Genomic DNA, 26,742 nt, shown 5'->3' on the forward strand with positions numbered 1-26,742 from the left:
CACACTGTCATAGATAGGAACTGACAAATTCATAATATTTCATTACTCTGATCTAATTTTATTTTTCAATGAACTATTGTATTGCCATTCAACCTATTAAAACATTCAACCTTTTTAAATATGTAAAATTAATCAAGGTAAGTTAAGTTACATCATAGAAATTGAAGGATGAAACTTGCTCTATTATTATATTTTCTATAATTATATTTGAATGTACAGAGCATTGATCATCTAATGCCATTACTTCAGATTTTTCTCTGGAAATTGTTGTCATTACTATGTGTGTTCTTATGAAATATATATATTGCAAGCTGTAGTTTCTTATATGACAATCTGGTTGTCAGAAAACAGTAAAATTTAGATGCTTCCTGTAACTCCAAAATTTTATGTATAAAACAATATCTGTGTAATCTACCCACATTGGGTGTTGCCTAATATATATTTAATAATATCAGAAATAGACTGCATCCATGTCTTAAACCATGATTTACATCTTTCAATTTCTTATTATTCCCTGTTTTTGAAATCCTTGGATCTTTATACATACATAAAGACCACTCAACTGGATAGTTTCAAATTCCTCTTCTCAACAAAGTATCAAATAGTATCTTCCTAAACAACTTATTGAAAGACTTAGCACTGTCCACAAACAGAAAGTGAATCTATTAAATTCTCTTTTTTTTAATGATTCATATTAGGATGAAAAAATTATCTCAACAGGACCTCCCCGTTCTAAAATCCAACTGTTCTTAATTATGATTGCTTCAATTAATGGTCTCAATCCCTTCTTTACAATCTTGGAAAATATTTTAAAACTACATTTAGCAAGCTTGTTCCTCTGTAGTTTGAACATGTATTTCAAACATGTATTGTAGTTTGAAGATGTATTTCCTTATTTGAAAGTAGCGCTTCATTGGTGGCTGTAATCGACCAGTCATAAGCAACTATACATAATCACTACCCACCTCTTTCCTTTTTCTTATTCTTGATATCTTCTTCCAAATTTCATATTCTATGGAAGTAGGTTAGACTCTGGAAGGTCTGTATTGAGAACAATGGGTTGAACCAGAATATTATTGAGGTGTTGTAATAAGAAGGTTATGAACTGATCTGAAGTCTCCTATGGTGATTACAAATAAGACTAATATTTGAGGAATCTCATAATCTCTTCTCATAAAAAAATATAACATAATCTTTTAATCCACTAATACATAAATCTCTAGGTAATTCATTCCTGATTACGATAAGACTTCTTTTTAAAAATCTTGCTTATGTTATGAAGAAGTGCATTAAATTTGTTATTTATGTAAGTGATACATTCTTTTACTTACAAAATAACAATAAATACATAATAATAGTGATAAATCATTTTTTTAAATATATATATATATTTCGTATTTCAGGCATAGTATCGACTCCATATTGTTTGTTATAAATATTGTCGCGTATTCGCGGCTCAACTATATTATTGAGAGAACTAACAAACTAAAAATTTTATAAATACAATTATTTATTTAAAAACGTAGAAGATAATATAATACTAACAATAACATCAATAATAATAATAATAATAATAATTACGCTCACAAATATGAGGGGTAGGTGGGAAATAAAATACCATTCCCGAACCAAAACAGAAACCAAATCCGGACGCGTCTGTTCTCGTAGTGGGCGGCGTTTCGGTTAGCGTTTGTTCTCGTAGCGGGTGGTTGTACTTGGGGTATCGGAGACGCGATCGCAGGAGCTTATCCTTTATACTCATTTATTTTATAATGGAGAAAAGTCGATTAAATGAAAATGACTGGGGCGGTAGGCTGTTACAGGCTGTCATCTTTCGGAACCGTCGTGACACTCAGCCTGAGTTAGAGAATGCTGAAGCGAGGGGCGGTGCTTCACCTGACAACACCACAAGAACGAACATGACAGGACAAGTTTTGACTCAGACCGAGCACGGGGTAGCTGGACGAAGAGGCAGCCCCTGATACTCAAATATGAAATCAGAATAAAATCTCACCTGGTGAAAGTGTTGCTGGAATTTTTTTCCGGCCTTCTGAAACTGGAAAACCCTGACAATACATGCCATGGACAAGAGAAATGAAAATCACTGTAATGCACTGTTACGACTGCTGTTACTGCTACTGGAATGCCATTACTGCTAGGACGAGATCCTGTTTCCCATAACATGCAAAATGCCGTACTAAAAATTCTTGCATTTGGAATCATGCCATAAGGATAACGTTGTCGATAATCTTCAACAGCGGTCCTAGCACTGCCTTCACACACACCATAAATAAACATCATATCGACATATTCTTCATTCGGAAATAAGTATGGAATTATTACTTCAATAACCAGCCAAATTCAAAATGGTTATGCAGTAGAGTGTCTACTTGTACTAACAAGAAATTGCACTAATGAAGTGAAACTCGAATGTAAGATTATAAAACACAATTACAATTCAAAAAAACATAATTGTCGGGGGGCAGTTGTTGTGCATTGCCAACGTATGAAATAAAAATTACTCCCACAAAAATTATTATATTATTTTGATTTAAACAAAAATCATACAGTAGATTTTAATAGAACTTAAAACACTGTTACGATCGTTGATTTAGTACTATCCTATAAAAAATAATTTATTTTGAAATTTCTTTTATTAATTTTGAATACCAGGAATTTCTGTGTTTTTATAACTTTTCCCCAGTTTTAAAAAATAAATCGTTTATTGACAAAATTCATTTTCCAGTTAAAATGTAGCTATGTATTGCTCTAAATAAAAGTCCCACTTTATTTAACTGTTATACTTTCTGTTTACTTTATTTATACTATTCTGTTTAGAATTAAAATTCTTACAAGTTTTATTAGTTTCTTCTGTTCATTGACAATTTAACATACGAAAAAAGTGCGTTTTCGCCGGTTTTCTAAAAAAAATTCCGAAGTTACTATTCTCGAAATCATTTTTTTTAGTTTGTCAGATTGAATTTCATATGAAAACCATGGAATTAGTTTACACTTTTGCGTCCTAAGAATTTCTGTGTGGCTTCATTTCACTGGAGAAGATTAAATCTGGGCGAAATTTTTTGCCAGCCGTAACTCGTTAACGAAGCATTTCCTTACCCATGTATATATTTTTTTTTCTTTATTTTTACATCTAGAATGAGTTGCTAAAGTATCTCCATATCGTGGTAAACCACTCTATATATTTAGATATATACTTTCTAGTAGATACCACGTATTGAAGCAAATGTATATACATACCAAGCCAATTATTATTTGTGATCTGAATGAGTTAAAAAACAATTTGTATGCAAAAATGTAACCAAAAATTCTTAAGAATTTTTATCAAAAGTCCATGAATATCGTCAGAACGATGAATTTTAAATTCACTAAAAATATTAAATTCAGGATTTTTTATTTATTTAAAAGGATTAAAAAGTAGGAGAATCTGTTGTACCTTGGATCACTTTTTCATATTTATTTTTTACGCTCCACTGTAGTGCGAAATGTGTCATTTTAGAGGTTTCTAGTGGTTTTTCATCCCTTTTTTATATCATGGAATGTAGTTTTTTCACAAATAACTTGCTATAAATACTTTTTTTAACTATTTTAATATTTGAAACATAATTGAGCATGGTACATTATGCTCGTGTACCTTTTTTTTGATGGTCAGAAAAATGCCATTTACGCACGCCCCATAAATGGGGCATTGTCGGACTGGCGCAGGTTCCGCTAGATGTTGTTAAGAGCGTCTGGTTTGCTTGGCATTTCTCCCGCCACCACCCCATTCGGTCGCCCTAAAGCATAAAACCGAATGTATCTGCCAGAAACGGCTAATGAGCTTCGAAACAGTTTAGCCACCTAAATAGCTCCTTTCCCTTTCTTATTTCCTGTTTAGCCTCCGGTAACTACCGTTTAGATAATTCTTCAGAGGATAAATGAGGATGATATGTATGAGTGTAAATGAAGTGTAGTCTTGTACATTCTCAGTTCGACCATTCCTGAGATGTGTGGTTAATTGAAACCCATCCACCAAAGAACACCGGTATCCACGATCTAGTATTCAAATCCGTGTAAAAATAACTGGCTTTACTAGGACTTGAACGCTGGAATAGCTCCTAGAGCTTACCTAACAGCACGGGTAGACTCGTAAGCCGGTGGTAACATACATCACCGGCTTACGTTTCCCAACCGCTTACTTGTCATGTATTGTCATTACTTGTCATGGGTAGGCGCACCCCATCAACTATTAAAAATATATATGACATCCATAATATAATATATTTCGTCTAGGAAGCAATTCGCTGCCACGCCTATGTCGCTGAATACCAGCAAGTACTTGTCACCATTTTATAGCGCTTTGAGCCACAATAATTGGTTGGTGGTCAGCCATACTCAAAGTTAGCTTCCCAAGGCAATGCGGTAAGAGTATTTCCTTAAGTAAACTACAACTACGGATTCCAGTTGAACAAAGCAACCGCATCTAGAAAATCACATACGGTCCGACAATGAGGCTCTCGCCACATTGACTTGCAGCTTGTGAGTGGCCAATTTTCCCCTTGACCTCTAAGTTCCAGGGTCGCCCGGTCTCTGGCCCCCTCCAAGATCAGGGCAGTCAAACAACAGGTGTTCATTTGACTGCTGGACCTCCCCGCAGACGCACAGCTCATGAGCTATCAGCTGCCACGTGGATCCGAAACAGATATTGGTTCAAGTTAGAGTAGTTCGTGAGCACCCGGGCACCCGTTGCCCTTAAAAACGAGCTCGAGGCATACCATCCCCCCAAATCCAGTGTAAACTTAAACAAGGATCTTCCCTTAGTCGTGATGTCTCATTCAAGCTGCCATGCTTCCATTGTGAGGCTCTGCAGCCTCTTTCGCAGGCGAGAGATGGGCAAAAGAACGAAATTTAGATCAGGTAAATTGCGATCACCCTTCCGCTCCTGTACTGGCCCGGTCGAAACCGCAACGCAAATGCTTCGGCCTCCCTACCACTTCGCAACTTCCACATGGCCGCCCGAACTTTCACCAAATCGATTGTGAGATCCTTTCCTAATAGAGTGGTAGCCTCGTAGGAGATTGTTTCAAAAACACCAGTGCATACAATTAAGGCTCTGCGTTGGGTACTCCTTAAATTTTGAATATGAGCTCGATTTCTGTCCAACTTATACGGCTCACAGGAGACTGTCCATCCCCCCTCGCTCTCCGGTCCAATTCTTCACCTTCTGGAATACTTAGGAATTTCTCAGGCTATTCTGTCCTCACCTGACTCCTTACTCATAATCATACGGGTGACTAAACGGGAAATGGAATCCCATGATTCCTCATTGTAAAGCATCTTCTCTATTATATACTCCAGTGTGAGAAGACTCAGATGTCTGTAATTATAACGCTAGGGTTCCCAATGTAAAACGTGGAACACAACGTGTTCCACCGCATCCAGGTCTCCACAATATGGAAACGCGTTATCATCCACACTCTTAAAATTGTGGAGATATTGGCGGAAACTGCTGTGGCCCGTCAGGAACTGTGTGAGCTCGTAGCCGAGTTCACCAAATTCCCTCAGTCCCAGGTCTTAACCTCATTAATCAAGCGTCTAGTCCACGCATCGGTGGACGCTTCACTCCAACGGAACTGCCATCGCTCTAACAAAAGGTCGTACCCCTCGCTCAATTAATTTAATTTATAAAAATAAAATATCTCAAGTTATTTTAAAGCTGTACATACTGAAACAATTATCCTAATAAAGTATAGTTGGTCTAGTAATAACTGAAACATGTATAGACTCTGTTATGCATGAACCATCACTCAACACATGACAAAATTGAAATTCAAGTTTTTTTTATATGATTCCTACCTTATATATTTCCTCTGAAAATAGTCCACTTCAAAATTAGAAACATTACTGTGTTACATACGAAATACATAATTATTAATTTTATTGGCTTACGCTTATTTTTTCAGAAACTGCAATGGGAGTGAAAATTAATGTTCAACTAGAAGAGAAGAAAACAAATGAAATTCTTCACGCAGTTACTAAGTATTAAAATTTTATTTAGTTTAGAAAATATTTTTTAAATATCTGATCCAACACCAAACATTTAAAAAAATTAAATATATATATATTAAAATAAAAACAATTACAAGGTTTAAATAATTTATGTATTTCAATATTTCAACATAAATTACTACTACTAGTCAAGTTTTTCTTATTCCACTAGTTCATTAATTACATATTTACGTTGCTGTGTTTTACTGTATTTATTTTTTTTAGTGTAAGGGATTTACATTTTTTATTGATTTCTAATAATCAATTTTTTCTACAGTTGAAAGTGACAGTTTATTTTCTTCAATGTGACCAGTGTTATTAATTTTTTGTTATAGTATGAATGCAGTTGCAAATATTCCTAAAAGTGGTTCTTAAATTTTCAACTTAAAATTCGTAACTGTATTTTTACATTATAGTAAAATGTGTATTTTACTACTCAAAATTTTATAAACTCCTTTTTTACAGATAATCGAGTAAAACATGTTATTAATTATTTTATTTTATCTTATTTCACCTTTTTACTTCCTTGTACGAAGTAAAGGAAGTGTTGCGATCGCGAACATTTCGGTTTACATATTTCACCGGAAATATCCTTTTTGGCCATCCCTGAATCCATTTTGACTTGTTTCAGCGTGACGTCTGTACGTATGTATGTGTGTATGTACTTGCATAACTCAAAAACAATCAGCCGTAGAATGTTGAAATTTTTTATTTAGCACTGTTGTAATATCTAGCTGTGCACCTCTCTTTTGGATTGCAATCGAAATTAAAATTAAAATTTTAATTAATGAAAAATTTTGATTTTAAAAGAAAGGCATATCGTTCGAATAACACTTCATCTCCTTTTTTGTTTTTTTAACTTGTTTTTGTTTGTATATTTTAACTTTCATTTTTTTTAATTTAAATATATTGATTTAATTATCAGTAACCCGTGATTGTGAAAAATGTTTTACAATAAATAATAATTCAATGATTATAAAAAAAGATGAAAAAATTATTATTGAAATAAAATTTTATGTACTTTTAAAAATGTGTAAATGTAATTTATTTGGAGAAACATTTGATTATTTAATACTAATTGAAAATTATAATTTAGAATCTTATTTTTTGGATTTTCTTAGTAAATTCGTATAAAAATTGAATATTTATTTTTTTTAAAATCATTTTATTTAATTATTTGTCAGAAAAATAAAATACATTTTTGAATTATATTCAATTTAAAGTGATTTTGAAAATATTTTTCATTGTGCGTAATATGCACAAGATTTCTGGTGTACATTTCAAATTTCTAGTGTACACTGTATAAATAAAGATTAATAATAATTAAAGTACTCCGTTTAGTGAAATCCTTAATGCTGGTTACAAATATTAATTTCGACCTTAAGCTGTAAAATAATCAATTTTTATTATTGGTTTATTTGGTAAACAATTTATTTAAAGGGTAATCGAGAGACTTTTACTCTAACTTAATGTTCCAGGTAAGATTATTGAATTAATAATTCTATAAATATTTGATGTTAATAAAAACTAATATTTTAGCAATTGTGTAATCTCACTTTCAAATGAAGTGCGAAAAAATGTGTATATGTAATTAAATAGATGTACAAGAAAGTCTTGTGGTGTCCACATCAGAATTATTTATATTTTAGTTCATATGTTAGAATTGAAATTTTTTTAATAATCATTCTTTTGGTTACCTCATATAGAATCCAATCAAACTTTGCTTTATAATAAACTAGTTCAAAATGTTTTCAATTTTCTATAACCATCCTCAGTAAATAAGGTTGCTGTTTTCACGTTGGCATAAACTGATATTATTATTTGTGGTTTGTTTTTTTTTTAAATAAAAGAAGCCAGTGTGTATGATTTGAATTATATCTATCCATTTCATATATCGTTTTTGTGTTTCTATAAGTTTATATATTTCAAAATATTCACGTTTGTTAAGATGTGGTACTTCTTTTTGTACTTTCTGATATCAAGGTTCTCATCAATGGTGGTGTATTATTTTTTTTCTTTATAAGGTGGTTAGCAAATGTGACTATGTTGTGATGTGGGGCTTTATATTTTTCACTATATTTTTGTGTAAAACTGTATCCTGCTTGATCTAAGTAGACAGTACTGTGCAATCGGAAACATAAGAATTTTTAAATTTGGGGTTTGTATGGTGATTATTCTCTTTCCGCATAATTATCCACCAAGATTGACAAAGATCTTAATATTCAACATGAACACACAAAAGAAGTATATTTTAATACACTTGAACATTATGAAATACATTTTTTTTGTCTTCAGTCATTTGACTGGTTTGATGCAGCTCTCCAAAACTCCCTATCTAGTGCTAGTCGTTTCGTTTCAGTATACCTGCTACACCCTACATCCCTAACGATTTGTTTTACGTATTCCAAACGTAGCCTGCCTACACAATTTTTTCCTTCTACTGCCCTTCCAATACTAAAACGACTATTCCAGGATGCCTTAGTATGTGGCCTATAAGTCTGTCTCTTCTTTTAACTATATCTTTCCAAATGCTTCTTTCTTCATCTATTTACCGCAATACCTCTTCATTTGTCACTTTATCCACCCATCTGATTTTTAACATTCTCCTATAGCACCACATTTCAAAAGCTTCTAATCTTTTCTTCTCAGATACTCCAATTGTCCAAGCTTCACTTTCATATAAAGTGACACTCCAAACATATACTTTCAAAAATTTTTTCCTGACATTTAAATTAATTTTTGATGTAAACAAATGAAATACATAAACGTACAAAAATATACAACAGTAATATAAATTAACAGACATTATTCAAATCACACACTCACTTTTTGAACACATTATTAATACATAACTAATTCGAAAAAACCTGCCAGCAGTAACGTCAACTAATGTCAGTATGAGAACAACAAAACCAGTCACTGAGGAATATTACATAGACAACTGAAAACACTTTGAAATAAGTCTTTTAAAAATATTTTCTTATACAAATTAGTTTGATTAGTCGTTAAAGAAGTTCAAACTGCAATTAATATAATTACTTATCGTTATAGATAAAATATAGTAAATATTCTATTAACATCAGGAATTCATTAATTTTATTTTCATGTTTAAAATGACTTGTTTTTAACAATACCGTAATTTTTTTCTCTTTGTAAATTTTATGTATTTTCTAAATATATCTACGTCTTCAACCAAATATTTAGAGATGTTCAGTGTTTTTAATCTTTTTCTATTTCTTTGAACTGTGTGATTTTTGTGGTTATGTTTTTATAAAAAATAGTTATTTGTTATATCAATCTGCGGTTGTACATTCTGTATAAATGTCCATAAAATCTTAATCTTCTTTTTTAGATTAAATCTCTAGTTTTTTCTGTATCTTTGTAAATTAAATATATATTAGGATTTAAATAGTGATTCACTGTGGTGGAGTCATTTTTATTAAAATCTACAAAGATTGTTACTAATTTTGGGGTATTATAACATTTTTTCAGTGCACTTTCTTTCAAGACTTGACCCACTTTGTTATTCTCCAATTCATTTTTCTACTGTTGGGTTTTTTTTAATAATGTTTTGGACAAAATTTTGTAGGAGAGGATGTATTAAAATAATACCAAAAATTGTTGCAATCTTCAAAAAATTTTTGCTGTTTTCTAAATTTGTTTAAAGATTGTTTCAAGTTTTCACACATCATTGCTTATATATTTCAGCATTCCGCAACTATAATATCTTTTCCACATGATTTATTATTTTCAAGTGATTTTAGTATTCCTTTTGCTTTTACTAGATGGGAGTTCTGATTATTTTTCTGGAAGCTAAAATTTTCTCTAAGGTCAGGGTAATTTAGTTTTTCAAAATAATTTAAATAATTCTTTTAGATTTTCTTCATTGTCCAATATTAGATATTCTTTTTCATTTTTTTTTAAGTTAGAACATATTGTGTTAAAACCTGAAAATTAAAAATTTCGTAAAATATCATTATTTTTAGTGAAATTTTCTTTTAAAAGTTTACATTGTTGTTTTTCGTACTTTCTTTTTTAATTTTTATTGATTTTAGGGATTTTTGTTCTTGGTTTTATCCAGATTGCTGTGTTTTCTTTTGTAGAGTTAGAATAACAAAATTATTTAAAACAAAAAAGCCATTTTTGCTGCATGTTTTTACCATACAAAATTATTTCTCTTTATAAAAAATGAAACATAGCCCTATTTTAAACTATCACTTTGTCATGATTAATATACTGATGTTTACACCAAAAATCATTTTATTTTTTTCATTTAAGAAATTGTCCATTACAAAAATAAAACTTTTATTTTAAAATCCAACTTTAGATAACTATATAGAATCAAAGTAATTTTGCATGTGAAAGATATTATGCCTGAATACAATTTTAAGCTGTGATCTTCCAGAGAGAAGGCTGATAGATACTACTAATCCACCATTGTGTTTAACACTCATCTCTTAGGACTGCACTTAATTAGTCTTGTTCAAGAGGCATAGCAGTTGAAAGCCTACTTATACTCATATGTTCTATCACTCTCTTATCTTTCAAAACATCTTTTACAATTAAGTTTTACTTTTATGTCAGAATAATTAATGCACCACAAAATATGACATTTTCCTTATCCCTATGAGATAAAACTTTTTCCTCATGTCTGTATGTATGCGTGAATGAATGTATATTAATTCTGGTTTGTACACACTTGTCTTAATGTGCATTGTAAATCTATGATCTCAATTAACTTATGATTCTTTTGTTTACAGTGCTATTGAATTTTTGTTTAAACGGGTTTTAAGACCTTGGTTACATCCAAATTTATTTTTCAAATTTTCTTCAATAGGGAAAAATTTTTATCAATCAATAGACAAAATACACAATTTTGTTGAAGAGGTAATAAACTTTACATTTATTATATAATTATTTTTCAAAATGGAATGTACCAATGCAGTTTTTGTTTGTGTTGTGAAAAATCTCTCCAATAAAAAAGCACGGTCATTTGGTTTTTTTGATGTGCTCACATAAAGGTGTGTTTTTTTGTTTCTTGTATGTGCTCATATTTTTATTTTGAATGGAGTTTTACCATCTAGCGGAAAAAATTGAACTAACAACTGTATAATAAATATTTATAATTTATTATTAAATTTACATCAAAGATTAAAAAAAAATTCTTATTAATATTTAAACTAATTATTTATATAATTATTATTCAAACTTACTAATAAAAGAAGGCATTAGTTAATACTTAGCAGTAAAAATAAAAACTCTTTATTTAACAAATTATTTAAAAGTATGTTACAATGAACTGTGGGAAAGAAAGACTTCTTTCTTTCTTTTTCTGTTACCGTAAATTATTTCTTCAGAGGATGAATGAGGATGAAATGTATGAATATACAAAAAAATACCCAGTCTTGTACAGTCTCAAGTCAACCATTCTTGAGATGTGTGTTTAATTGAAACCCAACCACCAAACAACACCAGTAATCTAGTATTCAAATCCATATAAAAAAGTAACTGCCTTTACTTGGATCTGAACCTTAGAACTCTTGACTTCAAAATCAGCTGATTTGTGATGACTAGTTCACCACTAGGTCAACCCGGCAGTTTGGGAAAGAAAAACTAAGAAAGTACAGGGAGCAGGAGAGTCGGCTGCGCATAGCTACCTGGCACACCACATGGTTCATTCTCCACTAATAGCAGCAAAGTAAGGTACAGCAGCTGGCCCAGCAACTAACACAACCTCACATCAACACATACAAGACTAAACAAAGAATGTGGTACTCCCAAGCCAAATCCCTTTTATCAATATGGCTAGCATTAAATATTATACTTCTATTAAAGCCTATTAAATTGTATATCTACTCACTCCTTAAGCCTACTTTAAATATAAAAAACCAAATTTTTTAGAAAGATATTCTCTACACGCTAATATTTATTTTCTTTAATGAATATTTGTAAAATACTTAATATTCTCACAAACATGAGGACACAAATGCTTCGAGAATACTGGATAGATGGTTGGGCAAGCAAAGTGAGCCCTGATGGCCTAGTTCATTTAACAAAGCATTTTTATTAGCTGTTGGTACATGTTCTTCATTTTTTTTTGTTTTTGTGATATCACCACATAAGCTTGATGTATGTAAGTGGGATACAAAAATGAAATTTTGTACCATTTGAAAACGCAATGCTGAGCAGGATTCAAATCAGGCATCTCCAGATGAAAGGCCTAGATACATCTACTCCACCATAGTGATTGGTTCTTCACTTCATATCCATTGATTTAAAATACAATTTGGGCATTCAGGTGATTGTGAAACCCTTTGTTTGTAAGAGATTTTGTTTACTCCTTTGTTCATAATTATCATATTAAGATTATCTTTCTTCTACTTTCTACACAGAATGTATAAATTTAAAGTCTTCCTCAATTTAAATCAACACAGAATTTATAAATTTTTTGTATAGATAAAAAATGAATGAGATATGCACCAATGGTAAACTGACATATACTAAATTAATGCTAGAAAAAAAAAATTGATATATATTCCTTTATGGCTGCTGTAAACAATATAACTTGTAGTGAATAATGTAAGTTATTTGGTATATACCAAATTTATCTTGTGAAATATTAGAGCACTAAAAGGAAAATATTCATAACACACCTATAATATTAGGCTAATTAATGGTTACAGGTTTTAAGACAACCTCGTACCTTGATCCTGAGTATGTGAATAATTATTCCTTATCATAAGGAACAATCAATTTTACAACCTTGTAAACATGTAACATAAAACTACTATGGTAGAAACATTACATATATAATAAATATGCTGTATCAACATAATCAAATGAACAAATTCTGCATCCTTAGGAACAGCACAATTAAGAAGTTAATAAAACTGAAATTACCCTTCACTTAAATTTATTCAACATTATTTTGAACTATGATAAAACAGCATGTTTATTACAGTTCATCTAACATAATCAATTCCTGCTGGTATATAGGAATTCTCTTTGTGGTAACGATGTTCACTACTAATCGTTAAAGTTTTTGTAAAACAAGATATCATTGTTTCTCAATTAATGTTTATTTCATTAATACATCCATTAACATTCTTATTCCTTAATTATTAATAAATATATTATGTTTTCAGGTTATACACACTCGAAGAAAATTTAAAGTAAAAAATAAAACTGAAGATGAAAACAATGAATCAGTTTTGGGTCTGCTTACCACTTTATAATTAATTATATTTATCTTAGCGAGTATGCCATATGCATGAGTAAATGGTTAGAATAATAAGATTAATAAATTTATAAGAAAATCTTTTTTTATCATAAAGATAAGATAAATTTTAGGATAAGTAGTAGGAAATGACAAAAACCCAGGAATTGTTAAAATAATCAAATGAAAGATGTCAAAAGAGTTAAAGGAGCTCCACTGTTAATTCCTAACATTGCAACGAGTAAACTAAAAACAGTGTTTAACCAGTATTATTTTTATTCCCACAACTTTGCTGCTAGACACAATAATTGTTCTTAACTATGAGTACTTCTGCTTTACATCTTTTTTTATGCTATTCGTACTTTAATATTACACATGCCAATAATTTAACGTATCTTTGATAACGTATCCATGGAATCCAGATTTAAAGTTTAAAGCCACCAAAATTTATCAGTTTCATTAAATTTAGTTTATTAAAATTTTAGATTATAAAATTTTACATTATTTCAGTTTCATTAAAATTTCATCACCTAAGGGTGATGTAGGAACTAAAAAAAAAGCTAGATAATATGTTTATAATCCTTTTTTTACATTAATTTATTTTTAAAAACTTGTATATACTGGGAGTCCAAAAAAGAACCAGTCAAGAATTAATATAGTTTTTATTTTGTAACATGTAATAGTGTTTTATGCGTAATCTTAAAGCAACAAAAATAAAGTCACATTCAGTGAAAAATAGTAGTGCGTTAGACTGTTGCACTGGAAAAGCTGTTATAAACCCAGTCTTTGGTACCATGGCATTGCCAAAATAGAAACTGTCTGAGTGATAAAAGCATACATAAGTAGTGTGAATAGTTTTTGAAACCAGAATAATTTTGAAAGGACATTCAACAGTTAACCTTAAATTAAGTACCAAAAACACCGAAAGAATTCAACTGTCTTTCCAACCAAGTTAAAAACATTCAGTTCATAGTGTTAGGCGGCAACTAAACTTTTGTAAAAACACTGTCCATAATGTTATTCATGGTCAATTGAAACATGATACTTATAAAGTATCCATTAACACTAATGCTTCATTAACACTAATAAACCTCTTCAAGGTCAATTATAAGTAACAACAAAGTTAGATTTCATTTGTGCTAATGAAAACTACCTGTAGCACATTTTATTTTCTGATGAAGCAATATTTCACTGTTCATGTAGTCTTAAATCACCATTGTTGTTAGGTTTGGGGCTCAGAAAATCCACACAAATTGGTGGAATTTGTTCAAAAGTGAATGCCTAGTGTGGTACCACGCATAATCAAATTTTTGGATCCTTTTTTTCCTTGAGCAGACTATTACGGGCACAGTGTAATCAGATATGACAGATAACTGAAAATAAGTAGGGTTATAATCTTTCAACAGGAGGCCTTCCACATCATGCAAACAAATGAACTGCGTTCAGTGACAGGTTCCTTAAAGGTTGGATAGATAGAAAAGATTCATTTCTATATTGATTTCACTGAGTGTAAAACACTAATTCTTCGACACATCTTAGTTGACTTTATATATATGCAGACATAAAATTTTATGTGGGACATTTTAAATAGTATTGTTTTTGAGTTAGTAACTTTTTATAAACAGTGGATTTTTTCCACACTTTACATAAAATAATTTAATGCACTCAATTTTTTCAAAATATTTTTTAGTTTGCCAAGAGTTTTTCCTTTCTTATATTTCTCATCTCATGAAGCTGTGAAAACTATTGGTGCCTTATCAGCTGGTGTACCTTAATCAGGAAATATTCACTAATAATGGTATTAAAAGATACAACTGACAATAATTCATTTATACACATAATGCTCACAGAATACTTCTTTCTATCACACAGTCTTCATTTCTGGACGATTCAACAACTACAGATTACAATATTATATTTGATTTGAATCTCAAGATAGTGATGCATTCTTTCTGTATATGAGAAGAAACCTACCAATATTACATTAGAGCCCAGCATTTAAACTGATTTTTAATATTCTCTATATCTGGAGTAGTGAGTTATTAAATTTCCAAGCAGTATTTATCAATGGCCTACTACAAATCAATTCTCCAGGACAAATCATCATATTTAATTCCTTTATTCTTTTTTTAAGCTTTAATAGATTAAACTTCATTATCATATTCTGTAATATTGTTATTTTAATATGTCTATGTAAGCTTCTTCTTATGTTCTGCAAAAATGTATTGTATGAATGTATACAGTATGTATGCTTTAGTAATATACCAAAATAATATCTGTACTGCTATATTACATACATTCATACAAACAGAATAATACACACATTCACGTGCTATGCAACCATACACATACATACACACACACATTCCCTTAAGATATGTGATTCTGTACAATATAGAATACACATATGGATTATGTTTTATGAACTTGTAGTTGTATTTTGAAATTATTTTTTCAAACCGGATTGAATTCAAAGTAACATAGGCTGCAGAATCTTCTAACTTGTAGAGGTTGTTTATGAATACCCAATAACTTCATAAGTGTTATATACAAAATACGTACAACTAATCATCTGGCTGTTTGACCTTCAACGACCCATGAAATGCTTATCTGATTATAATGAAATTTTGAACATGATTTGTTCTAATTTCTCCATCAAATTTAGTAAAATCTAGAATTTACAATGCAAAAAAAGTACAACAATCTTTATAAATCAGTTTTTCACCGTATAATGAAACTAAAACCATTTTATTCTAGTTTATGAAAGATTTCATGGGATACAAAATTTTAGAGAACAATTAATGGTACACCAAAAAATATTTCTTTAAACAGTTTTTAGGTTCTGTAAAAACTCACTTAATTTAATATTGTATCATACGTACTGTACTTTTCACATAATTTCTGTTCATAAAATAACAACTATCTTAAAAACAATTTGTTTAACAACTGAAGATTCATCTTAAATTGACGTACTTAAATTCATATTCTAAATTTAATGTTTGAGTTTGTCAGTCTACTGTTTAGAATTTAAGAAAACATGCTGCAGAAATTTAATCATTTTTAAACTTTAATACTAAGAGTACAAAAGTAAAAAAATTAGGCAATAGTTAAAAATTTGTTATTCATAATTTTAATATAGAAGTACTTATTTAATCACATTATTTTGTACAAAATGTAGAAGTACTGATTTAATTGTATTTATTATTTTCTTTAACATAAATAATCACGATTAATATCAAAAAATGTTAATTTCATTTTATTATTTAAGGACTTAAGAAACCATCTCCACTGCTAGATTTACTCATTGATTATAATATGACTGATGAAGAAATAAAAAGTCAAGTAAACACATTCATGGCTGCAGTAAGTTTTTTATTTATTTATTTTATTTTTAATAAAGAAATGCTTTATTACAAATGTAAAAACAGTAACTTACTCATTTTAATTTTCTGGTGAAAAGTTTTCATGCTGATTATAGAACAATGACCAAGTAATTTGACAGCAAATATGCTAAGTGTAACCTTTAACATCAGAAAAAAACATAATATCTGTTATTTATGTAAGTTTAAAGGATTTAACCATTATAAATTTAATGGATTAAAAACACAATTAGAAAGGTTTTGACTAAATTAGTTCTATTATATACTGAATGAAAACACATATTTCTGGTTTTTCTATATTAACTGTGAGAGATTACAAAAATGATGAGATTATTTTATGATTTATGTTACTCAAGTGATATTATAGTATACAACTAAGTTTTGGAATATTGAAGTTCATTATGAAAAAAAGCAACTAGTGCTGAAATTGCGCTTGGAAGAGAAGTTGATATGGAACAGATAATAAATTCTTATTGTAGATATATTTGTTCCCAGTTCATTCTTGTTGTTTCAGTAAGAATCAAATTTTAATCATTTGTTTGCTTAATAATTAAGATAAAGAACATTAAAAACGTTACTGTATATTACAGTGATGATCAGTTTTTAATGTAGTTTTGTTTATAAAATAATTAACAGAAATCATAATAAACTTCTTTGTAAACAGAATTCATGATATACTTCTTTTCATTTGTTTTTTACAGGGCTATGATACTGTAGCTACAACTATCAATTTTACAATTTACTGTCTTATGAAATATCCAGAAACACAGGTAAGGAAGGTTATCACTGCTTACATAGTATTTTATTGTTAGAAGTATAGTTTTCAGTGGCACATAAATATTAAATTTATGTTATATGATTACCAAAACTACAATAAATTATAATAAAATAAATATATAATTTTAATTTTAATTAAGATAAGTAACACTGGTACAGTCAAAGATTCATCTCTATGTAAATTTAAATGAAATGAAAAACATTTATGAGAAATATTAAATGGCTGATATGAATGTTACACCGTAGAAACATAGACAGACTTATTGTTAAATAACTAACATAAAAGTCTGTTAAAAAGCTTATTAAACTTATTTTTATGTTATATTTAAAACTTAATTCATAACAGCCATAAAAGTATTTTTGCTTATTTTGTTTTTTTTTATGAGTATTTTTGTCACAGGCACAACTACATGTTTTTATATCCCTTCTCTTAAAATATATTGATGTAGAACCTTAATGTTATGCTAGTTGTTATTGAACAGTTTTCTTAACTATATTAATTTTATTTCTACCACAATTGTTTTGGAAATCAGTTGATGCTAATGCCCATTACTGTTTTTTATGAGTTTACCATTTAACTTTGACATATTTTCTCTACTGTACATCCACAATTATCAGCTTTACATATTTGAATTAATATTTGTTCTACCATGTCCTATATAGTTTTTCATCATCTACATAACCTTCTGTTATAAATTAATTAATTCTGGATGTTTGATATATCATCCAGCAACCTATTTTGAATCTTTACAAATTTTTTCCACAGATTTGTTTTTAGTTTTATTTTCGTTTTGAGTTGCATTTACGTAACAATTTTCAAAATCCTCCTCTCGCAATTCCATTTCAAAGTCCAGTATATTGTTTTTTCCATAAATAATGTTTCACACTTCCAACCCTACGTTTTATACAAATAATAAATAAAAATTAAACGAGTGCGTAAGTGCGTGAACACACGACGGAAACGAAGCTTCTTGCGCAATATTATATAAATTATAATCCATTAATAATTAATAAAATGATTATTAGTGGTGCAAAATAATACGCAATATACTCAAATGATACATTTTTTTTACTAATAAGAAATATGAACAACGAAATTGTTAGAAAGACAGAGAGAAAGTGAGAGAGAGAGCGATTACGTAACACGCCTGTTAGTATCTACATACAGCGGTAGGCATATTGGAGGAACCACCGGGTTGATCTAGTGGTGAACCCGTCTTCCCAAATCTGCTGAATTGGAAGTCGAGAGTTAGTAGAAGCCAGCGTTCAAGTCCTAATAGAGGCAGTCACTTTTATTCGGATTTGAATAATAGATCGTGGAAATACGGGGTTCTTTGATGGCTGAGTTTCAATTAACCACACATCTCACGAGTGGTCGAACAGAGACTGTACAAGATTACACTTCACTTACACTCATACATATCATCCTCATTCATCCTCTTTAGTAATATCTGAACGGTAATTCCCGGAGACTAAACAGGAAAAAAAAGGCATATTGGGGAATCAGCTGGCGCGTGATGCTTTTTTGTGAAGCTAGATTTTTCTTAGTTGACTTCCCATCCCAAAGACTGCGTTAAGAAGCTTTTTTTTAAAAACCACCTACAAAAATTAAATTATTATACAATTAAATTATAAATAATAGGAAAATAATAGTATATTTAATTTAAACTATTAGGTAATTTTATCAAATATCGTCGCTACTAATTGTTTCCTTTAAATCGGTGTTCTTTCCGTCGAAATTCTTTATTCATTACTAATTTACGAGTTACTGCATTATTTAAATTTAAATATCGTTTTTAGTGTAAGTACGACTGTGAGATCGCTGAAATGGTGCCGATAATTCTCAATATATTGGCGGAACATTTCCATTCATCGCTTTCGTTCGCACGCCAGGAATCCAAATTCAACATGTCCCGTCATTAACACTGTCTTTGATAGCATTCATCAGAATTTAAATCGATCTGTCAGCAACTTTCACATGAAAACCTTGCCGTTTTCACGAAAAATACCGTCGAAAACCGTCTCATCGATTTCGACGACAAAGTCGTTTTCCCAGTTTTGCCATGCCTGTGCTGTTCAACAAAAGCAACACACACTTCTCTAATTAAAATATTCCAGTCGACTACTGTATTCAGTCCCATACCTAAATGATAACTTATTACTCACGTAGAAAACGTATGACGTTCACGAAGCTGAAGTTAAAATTTTTCACCCACATAGCGACAGGCATATTGATCTTCGACCGCAAGTGCGTTTAGTTGCAACGGTCAGTTTTGTAGAGCTGCACTGCTTTGTCAGCTGCTACATGTCCTAGTTCCCGAGAGAATACCATGCAGTTTCAGGATTTCAATGTCATCGTTTTCGTTAGTAGGCAAATTCCAAATACTCATGTGAAACGATGGTAGCAAAATTAAACTCCTTTCACAATAAACACACAACACCAACTCTAGGTAACCGACTGCATACACTTATGCAGATACCTAGCTGAATTTCGTTATTTTCATAAGGAAACTTACGTTTATCTTATCTTTCTGTTCTAAACATTTAATCACTTAGTATTCTTATACTGTTAAAAATAAATAAATTGGGTACTTAAATAATTAGTAGCGCCGATATTCGATTAAAGTACCAACTATTCAAATTTAGATTTTAAAAAAATTCTAAAATATATTACATTATATTTATAAAAAATAACAGTTCCACTACCTGCCAAACTCTAAGAACAGAACTGTTCATTTGATATCAGTGACTGTGATGGTACACGAACCTCACTATTTTTACACTTATTGTTATTCTTTGTCTAGATATATGATCTGACAAAGTAAAGATCTCTGCGACAGTGCTAAACATAGAGGAAAAGAAAAAATAATAAGGCAGAATGTAAGTGGACAAATTAATTTTTATTGTATTGTATTCTTTAAACTAGAAGTTTTACAGCATTTATTATTTTTTTATTTTCCTAATGTGCACATTGCAATCTGTTTAATTAGTGAAGATGTGGATGATACGTGTGACATATAAATGTGGTGTAAATGTACAAACTCAGACCAACCATTCCTGAGGCGTGTGGTTAATTCTACCCCAACTACCAAAGTATGCAGTGTCCACTGTATAGTATTCAAATCCATACAAAAGCAATAAATTTTACTACAATTTGAACCTCAAAACTTGCAACTTTAAAAATAATTTGTTAAACAACTGATCTGCCATAATGAATTAACCACTAGAGCTGCCCATGGGCTATAATATTTATTAGTATTAAAAAAAATTAAAAAATTATTGGATATTAAAGAATATCTCATTATATGCAGATGGACATATAGTGAATAACCTAGAAATATATAATTATATTAATAATAAATAATATATACAATATATTATTAATAAATTTGCATATTTAGAAACATGTTAAATTTATAACTACACAATTATGATGAATTTGTAAATCTTGCATATGATGAGCTACTTATACCGATGAATTAATTTTAATACTCAGTTGAATATGACCAATATTTAATTCAGTTGGTTATAAAAATTATGAAATTATACATGTAACAATGATTCTTCAATACGTGATATTGTAGTATTTTATAACAAATAAATCCATGGATTTGTAAAGCTTATGCTTTAAATTAAGTTTACATTAACCTTGCTTATATTCTTGTCTCAGGGGTGGCTTAAATAGGTATGAACTACAGAACAATAAACAATATGTCTAACAAGTATTTATTTATAATTGAACAACAGTGATATGTAAGTAATATAGTATCAAGTAAATATCTACTGCCAGTGTATTGTTGAATATATGCATTTATGAATATATTTTCCTATATTCTATTTCAGGACAAAGTGATTGAAGAACTTAATGAAATATTTGGAGATTCAGATAGACCTGCTACTAATGATGATTTAAAAAATATGAAATATTTGGAATGTGTGATAAAAGAGAGTATGAGATTATATCCTCCTGTTACAGTAATTGGCCGAAAAATGACAGATGATTTTCAACTTTCTTGTAAGAATCACCAAATTAATTTATTGAGTAGAACACACCATCATCAGCAAACTTAATTAAATTTCAATAAAATATTGTCATTGTATGAGTTCATAAAAAAAATTTGTAACAGAATCAGAAGCACTTATTTCAGGTTGAAAACTGTCATCAGAAGTTGAACAATTTCATTTCATTTGAATCTGAAAATGTTTTTTTTCCATCATTCCACTAAAATATTTAAAAGGTCAGCATTAAAATAACAATTTTTGGTTGTATTTTGGGCAATAATCACATCTAACTACTCCATTATAAGATTTTTTTAATTAGTGTTAAATGTAATGTTTATGTTATTCTTATTTAAAACAATTGATATAAGTTAAATTGTAAAAAATTTAGTTAGGTTTGGCCACCGTTTCATCATAAAATAGGTTAAATTCTATTGAAAGAATTGCCCAAACAGACCTATTCATGCAGTAATATATCAGTCAATATTTTTATCATGCGTAGAAAAACAAATTTGATGATTGACTATTCATGTTTGCTGTTTTATACATTAGCAAACTGAGCTCCCAGTGTTCCACTTGTTGTTTATCAAATATTGTTTAAGATCTAGAAGAAAATTATCAGAGTAACCATTTAAAACTATATATGCTTTTTAAATGTTTTGCCATGTTTGGAAATATGGCCTTTAAAGAGAAAAATCTAAACCATAAAATTCCTGTAGAAATAATAACTGATATTTCAAACATGTGTCTCTATCTAATCGACTTATTGTGAAATATTTTTATGACCACCAGCTCAGGATGCATTTTAGTAAAAAATTCAACAAAAAAATTATAAGATGCAATTTAAACTATCTTCTAATAGAAAAAAAGCATTGATGTATAAATTCTTCACACAACAAAATTATCTGACGTATTTTTAATCCATTATTTTAAAAAATTCTTGGTTTACTGTGTGTCAGCGAGCAGTATAACAAAAGACAATTGTAAAATGGACCTAATCTTTACAAAAAGGGTTCTCCTTTTTGTCCCTGTTCTGGATTCCTCCAATTATTATATTTGCTACTGCCTTCATAATAATTGGTAGGAATCCGTTACTCAGGGCCGCTAAACCGGTCCTGTTACAATATATTATCCTATTAACGTAGAAATTGTGCTTTAAAAAAATTTAGTATGATTACATATAATAGAAACTGTAACATATTTTCCCTTTTTATATTATTTTCAGCTGATTATGTATTACCAAAAGGAAGCACAGCACTACTTTTTATTTACAAATTACATCGTGATCCAAAAGTATATCCTGATCCTGAAATATTTAATCCAGATCGATTTTTACCAGAAGTCGCTAAATTAAGGAATCCTTATGCGTTTTGTCCCTTCAGTGCTGGACCAAGAGATTGTATAGGTATGTTGAATTTTATAAAGAATTAGTTGATACTTCTAACATAATTTAATAATAAGTTAACATAAGTTTAGATTAATATAATCTTAATTATGTTTAATCTAGGTAAAAGTGATTTTCATTTTAAATGACATCTTTTCTGATTAACGATTATAGACTTTGTTGAAAGTTAAACTTAGTAATACAAAATCTACAGGTATGCATATACTTGTTTCTTAGCAAGTAAAGTTTTTTCAATAAAATAAAATAAAAATGTTAGCCTTTTATAAATATATTAATATCATTTGGTAATTGAAAGTATTTCGACTTACATAAGATGCTGATGTTCAGACAATAATCTTCTATAAATCTCCTCAAAGCTATTTGTTTCTATTGTGAGATAATTATAAATTCCTTCATTTCTTAATAATTTCCTTGCATACAAATAATTATTGCGTCATTAATAATTAATCACAGAACAGTTGTACATCATAAATAAAAGCTGAAAGATTAATATTTTCTTTTTTCTTTCCATATCTAAGTTCATTCTTCTGCAACCTCAGCATTTTTTCTTATATTTGTTTTTAGATTATGTTCTTCCAAAACACTATATAAGATTATCTCTCCGATAGACTATGAATTCATGATGTATTGCAGTCAATTAATTTAAAACTACCACACGTAGATTTATTTTAAGCAAAGAAATTTGAGTATTTTCTTGTAGATGTAATTTACTCTACAAGCAAGAGATGTTAATTGATTGATTAATATTGATATGGTTTTCCAAAAGTCAACAGATATGTTGAATAAATTTTAGCAAGTTTTAAATCTTGCTGGAAACCATATTCTGTTCATGTTGAGTTTTCTTAGTCGCCTATTAAAGGTAAACAACACTGGATACAGTTAATTAAATAATTGTTTTTAATTTAGGTTTTGTAATCACAAGAAACAGATAAGGGTATGAAAACTGGTTATCCACAAGTGAGAAGAATTATATAGAAAAGAAGACATTTACTATAAAATACAGATTGAGGATGTAATGCTCAAGATATATATGTATAAAGTGGATTATACATATATATCTTTTATAGATAGTATGTAAATATTATGTCTAATGAATTGATCAAACCAATTTTTTTTTTTTAAAGCTATCTTAGAATAATGTATGTATAAAATTTTACTATTCTTGAATTAATTATAAATGTCTGGCACTAGAAAGCTCACTATAGAATATAAGTAAGGGCACTATTGAATCTTCTTTTTCTTTCTTATTATGTTATTTATCGGAAATCTATTAAAATATTTTATTAAAAAGTAAAAAAACATACAGTAAAAAATGTTAATGCTTCTTATGACAATTCATTAATTGCTGAAAGAGTAAGTAACTCTTTTATCTTAGGATCTATAGTACATATTTTTTAATACCAATATATGACTACCATCAAACCTACCTTAATTGGGATCAGATAAATCATAAATTAAATCATATATAAAGTTTTTAGGTTGAGTTAATGTCTGACGTGGCTCAATAAATAAATTTTTCTACCTTTACTTATAGTTAAAACTAAATTGAAATTCAAATATAAAAAATAATTATCTCTAAAAAATAAACATCTTGAAATTTCAAACTCAGAATGTCATTTTTTTAAATTAGTTTCTTATATTTTATTTCACACATACAAATGAGAAATTGTTAAAAGTACTATGGAAACAGTATTATGCGCATAAAGTTATCTAGATTAATTATACACATAATGAATGTGAAAAAAATGTTGTAAAAATGTTGTTTTCTGTAATAAACCCTATTTGCTAGGGACAATCAGAGAATAATTTACACCCTCACTGTGAAACAAACACATATTTATAACACAATTTTTTTATTGAACAAAAAACTACATATCTTTATCTCCTTTTCGACATAATCACCAAGTTTTTCTAAACACTTTTTATACTTTATGGCGAGTTTTTCAGTTCTTCTAATAAAAATTGGGTTCAATTTCCAAGGTGAGTGGAACGCTCCCCTCCCAGGTCTCGCTTGAGAGGACCAAACAGGTGGTAGTCGCAGGCTGCTAGGTCAGGGCTTCCCACTATAATTTTTGCGGTAACTTCTTTGTCACAAGAGCTGAATGAGCAGTAGAATTTTTGCGAAGAAAAATGACCCAATCGCCCAATCTTCCAAAAAAGTGTCACAGTAAGAATCGGCATTGATTTTTGTTCCTCGGGGCATAAATTTAGTGTAAACAACTCCCTCAGAATTGAAAAAGGCTGTCAGCATAACCTTTTGAACATGTGAAAATGTTTTCACTTTTTTTGGCTGCGGTAAAATTTTGTCTCCGTTCATGTGATGCTCGTTTAGTTTCAGGAGTGTAATGAAGCACCTGCCTTTTATCCCCTGTGATGATGTGTTTCAAAAACTGTGGACCAGTCCTGGAATAACGTGGAAGAAAAAAAAGAGCAGACGCAAAACGTTGATGTTTGTGGTTGTCGGTCAACAGATGTGGCATCTATCGTGCACACATCTTATGGTAACCAAGCTAATCGTGAATAATCGCATACAAACTACCATAACTGATGCTAAGTTCACTTGGAATCTTTCTAATTTTTATGTTCCGGTCACTCAAGATCATTTCATTCACGCGTTCCATGTTAGCCATTGTGTTTACAATTGAAGGACGCCCAGTACACAATTTGACACTCGCATATTTTTTCGTTTGTGATGATTTTTCACCATTTTGTGATCATGGGGCGTAACATTGCATTCTCACCATCTACCTCAACAACTTGGCGATGAATTTCAGAACTTTAATTTTTTGCCCACAAAAATCGGACTGCTGAATGCACTTCTAATTTGGGCGAACCCGCTAGATGACATGCCATGTTAACAACGACACTACCCGCGTACTAAATATCGTGCAGAACTGCTGGGGGAGCATGAAGGTAACAACACAATCAGTGCTGCCACTACAAGACATTAATATATCCTTTTCAGTTTAAGAACACGGCAAGGGTGTAACTTATTTTTTCATCCACCTCTCGTATTATTATGTAGGTAGCATAAGAGGTATTATATTTCATAACTTGTCAATTAATTACGATTTTGTTTCAGGTCAAAAATTTGCCATGCTTGAAATGAAGGCAGTAATTAGTGCTATTTTACGAAATTTTAAAATTCTTCCACCAGATGACTGTCCAGACATTGTTCTTGTTATGGAAGTTATGTTAAAGTCACTTTCAGGTGTTTATGTAAGATTAGAAAATAGATAAAAAATATTCCAAAAATTTACATAGTACATTTTTTTACAGTTTTAGATTTTTTACCTCATAATTAATATCATATTTACATGTCCTGTACACAGTGTTAATAAAATGACTCTCATTGTTTGTTAAAAATAGAATTCTTTTATACAAATCAATTGTCTTTTCCCTGAATTCGTATGAATGGGAGTTTCCATTTATGCTGGCTGCTTCATTAAAGTTGTTCCACAGTTTGGTAGGTATGGTTTTCTAAATGATTCTGAAACTCATCTTGCCACATCTGGACATTAATTGTAGCCTGTACCTAGCCGTGTAGTCTTATTAAGCGATGTATAACCTGTTGTTTAGCCCTGATTAAGCTGATTATTGTGGAATCGTCACAATAACCTGCTCGTTGTATCATAATCCTTATGTAACATTTTACAAATAATTTTAAGGCCCAAAAATTAAGATGATAGAAATTTTATAATCTTTAATTTGAAAAATTTTTAATTTTAATAATTTTAACAAATACTCTTCTATTGCATTAGCAAAACTGTAATTTTAAATCAGGCAGGATTAACAACATATTTCAAGAGACAATATTATTATTCGACAAAATAAGAAGAACAAAATGTTGAAATGGATGAATAAAAAATGTTAAAAAAACTGGTTACTGTAAAAACACTTTTCTGTTACTTTATAATACT

At 29.9% G+C, this 26,742-nt stretch overlaps 1 protein-coding gene across 2 annotated transcripts in view; it reads left to right on the forward strand.

The window, feature by feature from the left end:
- LOC142327386 (cytochrome P450 4C1-like) overlaps positions 1 to 26,175 on the forward strand; it is a 44,390-nt gene extending 18,215 nt beyond the window's left edge. For both annotated transcript variants that reach the window (XM_075370394.1, XM_075370395.1), the window contains 8 exons: positions 5,961 to 6,036; positions 10,806 to 10,932; positions 13,191 to 13,260; positions 16,530 to 16,624; positions 17,343 to 17,411; positions 21,262 to 21,433; positions 22,643 to 22,822; positions 25,905 to 26,175. In XM_075370394.1, coding sequence (XP_075226509.1) covers positions 5,961 to 6,036; positions 10,806 to 10,932; positions 13,191 to 13,260; positions 16,530 to 16,624; positions 17,343 to 17,411; positions 21,262 to 21,433; positions 22,643 to 22,822; positions 25,905 to 26,062 — 947 coding nt within the window. In that variant the 3' untranslated portion in view covers positions 26,063 to 26,175. The remainder of the gene's footprint in view (positions 1 to 5,960; positions 6,037 to 10,805; positions 10,933 to 13,190; positions 13,261 to 16,529; positions 16,625 to 17,342; positions 17,412 to 21,261; positions 21,434 to 22,642; positions 22,823 to 25,904) is intronic.
- The last annotated feature ends 567 nt before the right edge of the window (positions 26,176 to 26,742 follow it).

This window comes from Lycorma delicatula, chromosome 7 (assembly GCF_047948215.1).
Source record: "Lycorma delicatula isolate Av1 chromosome 7, ASM4794821v1, whole genome shotgun sequence".
In the NCBI taxonomy this organism is placed as follows: domain Eukaryota; kingdom Metazoa; phylum Arthropoda; class Insecta; order Hemiptera; family Fulgoridae; genus Lycorma; species Lycorma delicatula.